The 10000-nt window shown below is 48.1% G+C and overlaps 1 protein-coding gene across 1 annotated transcript in view; it reads left to right on the top strand.

Moving 5' to 3' along the window:
• The window catches only part of LOC310775175 (alpha-1,6-mannosylglycoprotein 6-beta-N-acetylglucosaminyltransferase B-like), a gene marked incomplete at both ends in the record, with an annotated part of 33861 nt that overhangs the window by 8104 nt on the left and 15757 nt on the right, over positions 1–10000 (top strand). The window contains 5 exons of the mRNA XM_083635272.1: positions 1361–1431; positions 2126–2299; positions 3966–4139; positions 7130–7299; positions 7690–7821. Of these exons, the coding sequence (XP_083491398.1) occupies positions 1361–1431; positions 2126–2299; positions 3966–4139; positions 7130–7299; positions 7690–7821 (721 nt within the window). The remainder of the gene's footprint in view (positions 1–1360; positions 1432–2125; positions 2300–3965; positions 4140–7129; positions 7300–7689; positions 7822–10000) is intronic.

Genomic DNA, 10000 nt, shown 5'->3' on the forward strand with positions numbered 1-10000 from the left:
TAGCATACTGGCTGCTACCACCAAATAAATTCACTCTCCCTCCCCGCATGCTGCAAGGTTCAATAATTGGCCAGTTGCGATACTCCTCGCCAAATGCACGGTTCAGAGCCACACTCGAGGTTAACCACACAGTGAAATTAACAAGCTGTGATGATGGAGGGTGTGAATGGTGGAGGGGGGGGGGGGGGGGGGTGATCGTGGTTGGGGTCAAAGGCCAGTGAGTGCAGGTGGTTATGGGGGATGGAGTCCTTGAATAGGACTTTAACAGGTCCCACAGAGCCAGCGTCGATCGACCGACAGACCGGCCGCAGGAAGGACAAAGTTTGCATCTCCACTACGAGGTCGTCAGGTGGGAGTCGCAGGGTGGGAAGGGGGGGGGGGGGGGCTGGCACGCGAGGAGAGGAGACGGGGCGAGAGGGGGTCAGGTGAGCGGGTGTACCACCTAAAGTGGATTCATAAAGCCTGGGCCACACACACACCCTTCCGTGTACGTACGGACACACAGACACACGCACGCGCGCACAAACGCACACTTCCTCATCAGCAGCCCACCCGCCCTTCGCCCTTCTCTCACATTACCTCACACCCATAAAGTATACGATTGAATTACGCCGGCGTCCTTTCACCAGCTTGTCCACTCGTAGCCTTGTTTTCTCAGACCGAGTGCGCCCCCCCCCCCCACACACACACACCCACACACACACATGCTTTGCTGTGCTTCTATAGCATATCACTGTTTGCAGGCCTTCACACCTTGGCTATGACTACCAAGTTTTCTTGTCCCCCCCCCCCCCCCTCTGCCTTTTTTACTAGGTTGTTTTACACAGTTAAGGACTGTGTATTTTGGCAAGGGCTCGCATTGTAAAGGAGAATGTTTGGTAGGAGGCAGGTGGGTCAGGTGTGTGTGTGTGTGTGTGTGTGTGTGTGTGTGTGTGTGTGTGTGTGTGTGTGTGTGTGTGTGTGTGTGTGTGTGTGTGTGTGTGTTCGTTCATTCCAGTTGATTGACATTGGCTAGAGAAGGGGGGGGGGGCTTACGGGAAGGGGCCTCTCAGAACACACTGCCTCTAGTCTAATGCCTCTTACATGCGTGGCAACACTAGACATCGCGTTGATGGCTGCCTGCTATTCATTGTGCACATTTCAGCAGAGGAGAGGTTATATATCAAAGTTATTATCCAGTGTTCTTCATTACCTGCACCCGAGTTTCACTTCACAATGTGCGTTTTGTTACCACAGCCAGGATGGTGTAATCATAATGCGTTCACAATATATATATATATATATATATATATATATATATATATATATATATACAAAGCTATATAGAGCAAAGCTGTGTGACGGCTGATGTCTCACCCAGAAGGCCGCCCCCATGAGGAGTGTGAGGTGCCAATGGCTCCTGCGTATCCTGTGTGTGCTGAGAAAGTGGAGGTGAGAAAGTGGAAATTTCATGCACTCAATGGCACTGGCATTTAAGTGTTAACTCCTATTTTTACTGTGCTTTATTAAAGCTTTTATTTTTAGACATAATTATAGAGAGTCACATTATAAATCAGTTTGCACACGGCTGAAAAAACTCCAGACAGGAAAGTAATACAATAACTCAACAATAATAATAATAATAATATAATGAAATAAAACACATTAAAATAGAATAAAAGGTTAAGATAGAAGGTGTACTACTCCATAATAGAGACTGTAGCTGATAATAACTCATTCAATTATTTCAAATTGTAATGCATAGAGTCACTTTTTTTGGCAGGTAATTTTGAAAGATGCACAAAATCATGTAACATGCACAAAATGATTTAGATTTTTCTTTAACAAGCCCAATTTATTTGAGTAATTCTCTCGAAGTAGTATTAAAATGTAAGCGAAGAAGGGCTTATTTGAGTATATATTTTAGCGTTCTTTCCGTTCTGGAAGTGGAAGCTATTGTAGCTAATCTGCATGATGAATCACATGGCTGAAAGTGCTGCACCATTCTTTTGACTTAGCATTATTTTGTCCTTAACACCTAAAGTCAAGTTCTGTCTCTCCTGTCATCACGTGGAATACACCTGTGTTCATACTCTCTTTCTCTAAACCCATCTCTCTTTCTGTCTCTCCGCTGGACCCCTGCCAGTTCCTGCGGGCCCATTGGCAGTCGGACCCCTGCTACGCCTTTTACGGGGTGGATGGCACCACCTGCTCCATACTGACTTACCTCAGCCAAATAGAGGACTTCTGCCCCCCCCGTCCTGGAAGAAACCACTCTGCACTGCCATGGCACCAGAACCCCCACTCCTACACAGACAAGGTACATCTACATTAGGGAGGCAGGATAATATATTTTTTGCCGATGACTGATATGCAGATATTTGCCAACTCTTTTGGATGATTGCCGATGCCAATACCAATACCGATATGCACGGTGGCGCAGTGGTAGCGCTGTTGCCTCAAAGCAAGAAGGTCCTGGGTTCGATTCCTGCCTGGGTCACTGTTGGCACTAGGGGTCTCCCCATGCCTAGTGCCCAGGGGCCGGTTGCACCAAGTGGTCTTAACCAGTGGCGGACTGCATAATCGGGCACGTCGGGCAAATGCCCGGTGGCCTGGCCTGGCCTGCAATTTTTTTTTTTTTTTTTTTTTTTTTTTTTTTTTTTTTTTGCAGGCCAGGCCAGGCCAGGCCAGGCCACTCACTGAACAGCAGGCCAGGCGCCACCTACTGGTTTACTAGTGGTTTTATTACTTTATTCAGGGTTAAAGTGGGTGCATCTCATTGTAAAATTGGACTTGGCCCGATTTGGGCTTCAAACGGCCCAAATCGGGCTTCAAACGGCCCAAATCGGGCTTTAAATGACCCAATTTGGGCTTCAAACGGCCCAAATCTGGCTTCAAACGGCCCAAATTGGGCTTCAAACGGCCCAAATTGAGCTTCAAACGGCCCAAATTTTTCGCAACCGCCCTTCGGACGCCGGCACGCACGTCCGCCCGTATCAGTCTGGCCTGCTTGTTATCTAATGCCTGGCCTGAATTATGATCCCAGTCCGCCCCTGGTCTTAACTATGCCTGGTCGTAACTCCTACGTCGGTCTTAGTTAAGACCAGTCTTTAGAGTGGATTTATGCCTGTTGCACCAACACGGCTTAAGGCCTAAACAGACTCATCCGTCCTCCTCGAATTGGAGCCGTCTCGCCGTCTGCCGGCGCCAGCAAGCCCTACACGCTAGGACGTCACTACACCCTCCCTCCTGGAAAATGGCGGCGATTGAGTGCAAGGCAGTCTGAATGAAATTGAATGTAACGTTCCCAATTCTATGTATTAAATTCTAAAAAACGACCCTCAACATTTGGGAAGGCTAAGCCACACAACTAGTTCGTTATAATCTAACCATGACGACTTTACGACGATGTGGACGGTAAGGACTGCTGACGTCGCGCATGTATCGTCGCCGCTGAGTTACATTTTGGAGCAGCCCCCGTCAGCCGACGGCGCCCCCTCCCCGTATGACGGCGCTCCACCCGCCGTCATACGGGGAGGGCGGGGCGAGGCTCTGACGGACGACCATGTTTAGGCCTTTACGTCTGGTCTTAACTACGCCGGTCGTAGCAATGCGTCCATGTGAATTGCCAGGGAATGCACCCTGATTGGATGATGTTGCAAAAATGTGCCTCGCGACCTGCTTGGAGCGTCACTGTGCCACTACGCTCTATCAGCCACTACTACTGTATGTGCATCACTACACCCTCCCTCAATATGGCGGCGATTGAGCCAGACAGACAGTCTGAATGAAATTGAATGTAACGTTCCCAATTCTATGTATTAGGTTAGTAGTAGGTTATTATGGTAAAAAGTCCAGAAATAGGCATATCATATCATATCATATCAGCCCCCTCCCCAGTTATAACCGCCCCCTAAGTCATTTCATTCTGGAGCCGGCCCTGCTCTGTACTAGCCTGCTGTATTTCATACTCTGATTGTCCACAGGCCGAGATACGCACGACTCTGAGCCCACTGGATGAGACCATCAGCAGCAGCAGCAGCAGCGGTCCGGCAGTGAAGTTCATCCGGTCCAGAGTGGAGCGCATGTCTGAGCGCTGGAGGCGGGCCGGTCTGAGGATGAGGCAGAGTGCCGACAGGACAGCCTCGCCTCGCATGAGGGTATTCACCTTATGTTCAGACGCGGGGGGTGGGCCAAATTCTATCGGGTCGTGTTAACACTTCCGGCGGTCACGGCGCGAAATACAAATCAACGTCATGAAGAAGAGAGTTGTTTTTGTAGCGGACAGTGCAGGGGGTAAAACAAAGAACGTAGCCTACTACTTTGAGCTCGGTACACAGCAAGCAAGCGGAGTATCCACTGTTGGCCAGGTCAGATAACGTTATCGTCGACAATGACGAGCACATTCTTGTAAAACATACCTGGACTCCAACAAAGAAAGCCTCAGATGGTTTTCTCTCCTCCGAGGGTAGCTTGAGCCACTTACCTATAAGACCCGCAGACGTTAACGTAATTCCCTGGAATGCGAGAATTAATGAGCCAGTTACATGGCGTTGCATTCTTAGACATTGCCGTTTGCTTTTATTTGGTATGTTGTAGGGATGGGCGCGAGTACTCGGGTACTCGAGTACTCGTTCATAACGTCAGTACTCGAGTAACGTTTCCGCTGTCCGGGTACTCGCCCCACTCCCCACCCCTTTAAAAATGGTCTAAATCTACGCATGCATCGTTATGTGGATCTGGCAGCATGAACTGCACGGGCGTCAAGTCAGCCAGAATGTACAAGTACGTCATCCGCTTTGTTGATTTCAATATAAAAGGCTTATTAGGTAAGTTGTAACCTTATTTATTTTGAGTAATGCGTTACAGCCATAGTTTCACGCCATATAACATCACAACGAGTATTTTGATACAAGGTTTGCTGCTTCGTTCGTTGAAATACCCTTTTCTCCTCCAACGTTCATAAATAAGCTATTTACTTTTGTTTAAGTAACATTATTTTGAAAGTTTTAACCGGAAGTTTTCCAGCTCATCCCGAAAATGGTGGCTGAAGATATGCTCCCGAAGGAGACAGATGCACGCTTCTTCATAGCGCACGCCCGATAAAACTCATTCAAAACTTTGCAGTAGTTTACTGACTACACTGTCGTTTCCCATAACGTTAGTCACAAGAAATGTGGAGAAAGAATCGCTTTTTGGGAGACAATCGTTTCATGGTGATCACTATTTAGCTGCAGCTGCAACGTTAATCACACTGGTCAGTGGTCAGTTTTCACTTTTTGGCAGAACACCGGACCTTGTAATCCGTGGATTTATGTTAGTGTAACAGTGATCATGAAGTAAAATGGATGATACTGGACAATGGACATGTATTGGAATTGAGCCTTCGCTTGTTTCACAACAATATTGTCCGCTCCGAAGCGCTAATGCCATCCATCCAACCATCGGAGATGCTGTCTGAGGTAGGCTTTAGACGTTAGCTTAGCGTCACCTCACCTAATATCACAGTCAGTCAGTCCCTCTCCTCACATGCTCCAGGTAACGCTTTCTCCATGCAAAAATGCAAACGTTATGTGTGAACAGCCCCACCCACAGCAGATTACCCCTGCTCCGTCATTACCATAGTAATCACACAGACCCCCCCCCCCCCCCCCCCCCCCCACGCGCGCACGAGTACTCGAGTACTCGTTCATAATAGAAGGAGAGTACTCGAGTATTTAAATTGCTTAAAATGCCCATCCCTAGTATGTTGCATACAATTGGCTAAATTATTAGTTAATTCAGAGTTGGATGATATTGGAGCCGCTGGCCATTTTCTTTTTTTTTTGCCGGAAGTCGTGACCACACAACCGGGTCAAATGGGCGTGGCTACATAAGCTGAATAATGACTAGCAGTGGCTTCTGCATTACATCGCTGGCTTGCTGGAGGAAGCTGAGCAGGGTCGACTGTGGTTAGTCCTTAATGGGAGACCATGGTGCTGGAAGTGGTGTTGGAGGACCAGTAGGAGGTGCTCTTGCCTCTGGTCTCATTATGAATAATATCCCCATCCCCAATGCACCCGGGCAGAGACTAGGACTCTGTCCTGTGAGTGAGCACCGTCCTTCGGATGAGACGTTAAACCAAGATCCTGACTCTCTGTGGTCATTAAAGTAAAGATCCCATCGGAGGGCACGGTGGAGCAGTGGTAAGCGCTGTCGCCTCACAGCTACATTAGAAGGTCCAGAGTTCGATTCCCACCTGGGATGCTGTGAGCGCTGAAGGAGTGCGTGCCCGTCCGCATGTCCTCAAGTGCCCACCGCCCGGGTGGGGTCGTCAAAAGGGCCTTTCTGTGTGGAGTTCTCCCCGTTACCCTGGGGGTTTCCTTCATATAGGAACCCCTCACCAAAAACATGCAATATCCTGGTCGCTGAAGTGGTGCCTCCTCTGGTCATTCGGGGCGCCTGTTCGGAGGGAGGGGAACTCGTTGGAATAGCGTGATCCTCTCACGTGCTATGTCCTGTCAGGTGAAAAGAAGCGGCTGGCTAACTGCCCATGTCTCGGAGGAAGCATGGAGCCAGTTTCGGCTCTCCCCAGATCGGCAGAGAGTGGAGCCGCAACCAGGATAAATAAATTAAAATGAGCACTAATGGGGGATACGAATGGGATAAAAAAATCTGGGGGGGGAGGGGTGGGAGAAAAAGAAAAAGAAAAAGATCCCATCGGCACTCATCACACAAATCAGAATCAGAATCACTTTATTGATCCCAGAGGGGAAATTGAGTAGGGGTTTAACCCCAGGTGCTAAATTATGAAGCGCTTTGAATACTTAGAAAAGCGCTAAATAGATGCAATCAATTATTATTAGTAACTTGCAGCAGGCCACATCTGTTGTGCATCGTCTCGGCTCAGAGGAATCTCAAGGAGAGGATAGACACATGCAGAGGATTTAGAAAGCACACCTCTGTATGAACAAGTCCTACAGCAGATCACAATGTTCATGTGAGGGGTTTTTTGGGGGGAGGAAGCATGTAGAAATGTCAGATTTCAGGTCACATATTTTCTCATTCTTTTGTGTCTGTTATTTTTATATTCCTGTAATATGCCATACATCATACGGCACTCCCTTGAGCTTTAAAGATGGATTTTGGACCTCCTCTTCTCCACACGTAGGTGCTGCTGTATCCTGGTGCCCTGGCTGGAGGTGTGGGCCAGCGGTTGGAAGCCATGGTGGAGAGGGGGGGTCCTCTGGGGGAGCTGGTCCAGTGGGCCGACCTCGCTGCCTGTCTAACCATCCTGGGCCACAACCTGACCCTCAGCACCTCCCAGCACCGCCTCCACAGGTAGCACAGTACCAAATACCACTGGACTCTCTCTCTCCACAGGTAGCACAGTACCAAATACCACTGGACTCTCTCTCTCCACAGGTAGCACAGTACCAAATACCACTGGACTCTCTCTCTCTCCACAGGTAGCACAGTACCAAATACCACTGGACTCTCTCTCTCCACAGGTAGCACAGTACCAATTACCACTGGACTCTCTCTCTCCACAGGTAGCACAGTACCAAATACCACTGGACTCTCTCTCTCCACAGGTAGCACAGTACCAAATACCACTGGACTCTCTCTCTCCACAGGTAGTACATGATGGTAACAGATGCGTTGTTGATACGGTGTCCTTTCACCCACAATAGCCTACCTGTAAGTGTGTGTTTGTTGTGATTGGTCCAGTCTGATAGGTGCCGCCCCAGGGCGAGGCAGCTGTCCAATCCAGAGGCCCCTGACCTTTGACCTCATCTATACCGACTACCATGGCCTTGCCCACCTTCGAGGAGCCATGGGACTGGCCTTCCTGCATTACCAGTAATCCTCCTAATACTGCCCCTCCCCCTTTTTTTTGCATGATATGTTGACTTCTCGTTGCACTTAAACATAGACCCTTTTCACGGGGGTCATTTGTGCCGAAAAGGCAGGTTAAACACAGGTGCAAGCAAAACATTAATGAGGGTTTCCAATTTCCATGATTGGAAACCCTCATTAGTGTTTTGCTTGCGCCTGTCAAATGTGGAATGGGCTCTGTGTGGGTTTCATGCTCTGTACATTCATGGTCAGTGATGTGTGGTACATAAAGGTCTATAAACTAGGCTCTCCAGTTAGGTAGCAACATAAAGCAAACAAACAGCCAAAATTAAACAAAAATTAGTTATATTTTCAGAAGAGCATTATTATGATTCTTTTTTCCCTTTGCCTTTAAATGATCCTATATCTTTCTGTAACTTATGTCAGTGTTACGACCCGGTCTAGGGTCAGGCCGCAACATAAAAGTGACACAAGAGCAAGGCTTTAAAAAAGGCAAAAAAAGGCCATTTATTTGACATAATAAATATTATAGCATAGACACTGAAGGTTAGACAGATCTAGATGTTCCAGAAGCATTGACTTCAGGGATAACAATGCCAAAACTATAAAGAAACAAAGCAAACAACTCACACCCCCCCACTAGATAATCCCTACCAGAAAGTAAATAACCAAAATACATTAACTAAAGCCTAACTCCCTAACTAAAGAAACAGGAGAAAACAAAACCACAAAAATGGCAGTTAACCCCTACTGCTTCTCAGAAGGCAGGCACACCACAGACTCCAGCAACAACAGTAAAAGCCATAGCTAAAAGCTAACATGGTGTTGAGGAGTGAGGCGAAATGGGGGAGAATGACCACAGCACGGCATAGCCACAGCCCTCTCTCCCCCCCCCCCCATCTTGCTGAATCCAGGGAGCTATAAAGGAAGTGAACTGCGGAGTCGACCAATCCGCAGCCACCACTGGCCAATCACTGCTGATTGCCATCACCTGTTAAAAGAAAGATCCACTCCCAACAAGAACTCTCACTCAGCACACAAGCACACATCCACACCACATGCAAACAGGGAAGAGAAACAGAATACAATACACATACGGCCTCGGGCCGTAACACCCCCCTTCCTAAAAAAGAACATCTAACCCCAAAAGAGATGTTCTTCTCTGGACGATGCAAACACATCATCTATTAAAACAGGCTAAACACATGCTAAGGGCAACGGCAAAACAAACAAAAAATCTTCTGTCCCCTGTGTAATCGTCCTCCCGAGTACGCTCTCCTCTGCTGGAGAACAGCAACTAACGGTGATCAGGCGCCAAGTACTGCCTCGGTTTAAAGCTTGTAAAGCATTCACAGTCGGACAAAAACGAACTAAGGGCGCTTTAGGATTAAAGGTCAAGTTAAACCGTCCCCAGCACTAACACCACGGGTGCTGTCACAATGTACAGGGTCTGCGCGTTCACGATACGCAGAGCCTGTGCATCCACACTGTGCCTTCACTACACAGTACTCTAAAGGCCAAATTTCACAAGCTGTGCCTTCACTACACAGAATTCTACGGACCAAATTGTATGTGCGTTCACTACACATTACACACAGAAATACAACATTTCACAGCACTATCACAGCACTACAAGTGACACTTCACACACTCCTCACAGAAAAAGAACCACGAAGCTAAATAACTCACCTTGCTCATTGCGCACCAAAACGTTTTTCAACAGGCACTTACATAATTCTGATTGGCAGATACTGTACAGAAAGTGATGGAGGCACTCATACTCACCAGGGTAGAAGTAGCCTGAGCCAAAGGTCTTTCCAGCACCACCTCTCTCACAGGTTAAAGGCGAGCCTCAGATCCTCCATCTACCCCAGCCTGTAATGGAGCCATCAGAACAGAGGACCAGAATGGGAGCCAGAGCCTTCGCCCCCTACTTCCACCTGATCAATCCCAGCCCACGGCAGGCAAAAGGCAGCCACCACTCCCTCCTCCCTACCAGAACCAGACTCACTGAACAATGCTCCAGTTCCTTCTCCACAAACATGTTATCACACAGAACTGCCAACCAAGGTTCAAAATCTTCCCAACACAAAAGAGTGCAGGGAAAGACCGGACGAGCCCCCAATTTATGTTACGACCCAGTCTAGGGTCAGGCCGCAACATAAAAGTGACACAAGAGCAA

This window comes from Poromitra crassiceps (assembly GCF_964638095.1).
Source record: "Poromitra crassiceps genome assembly, chromosome: 4".
Classification (NCBI taxonomy): Eukaryota; Metazoa; Chordata; class Actinopteri; order Beryciformes; family Melamphaidae; genus Poromitra; species Poromitra crassiceps.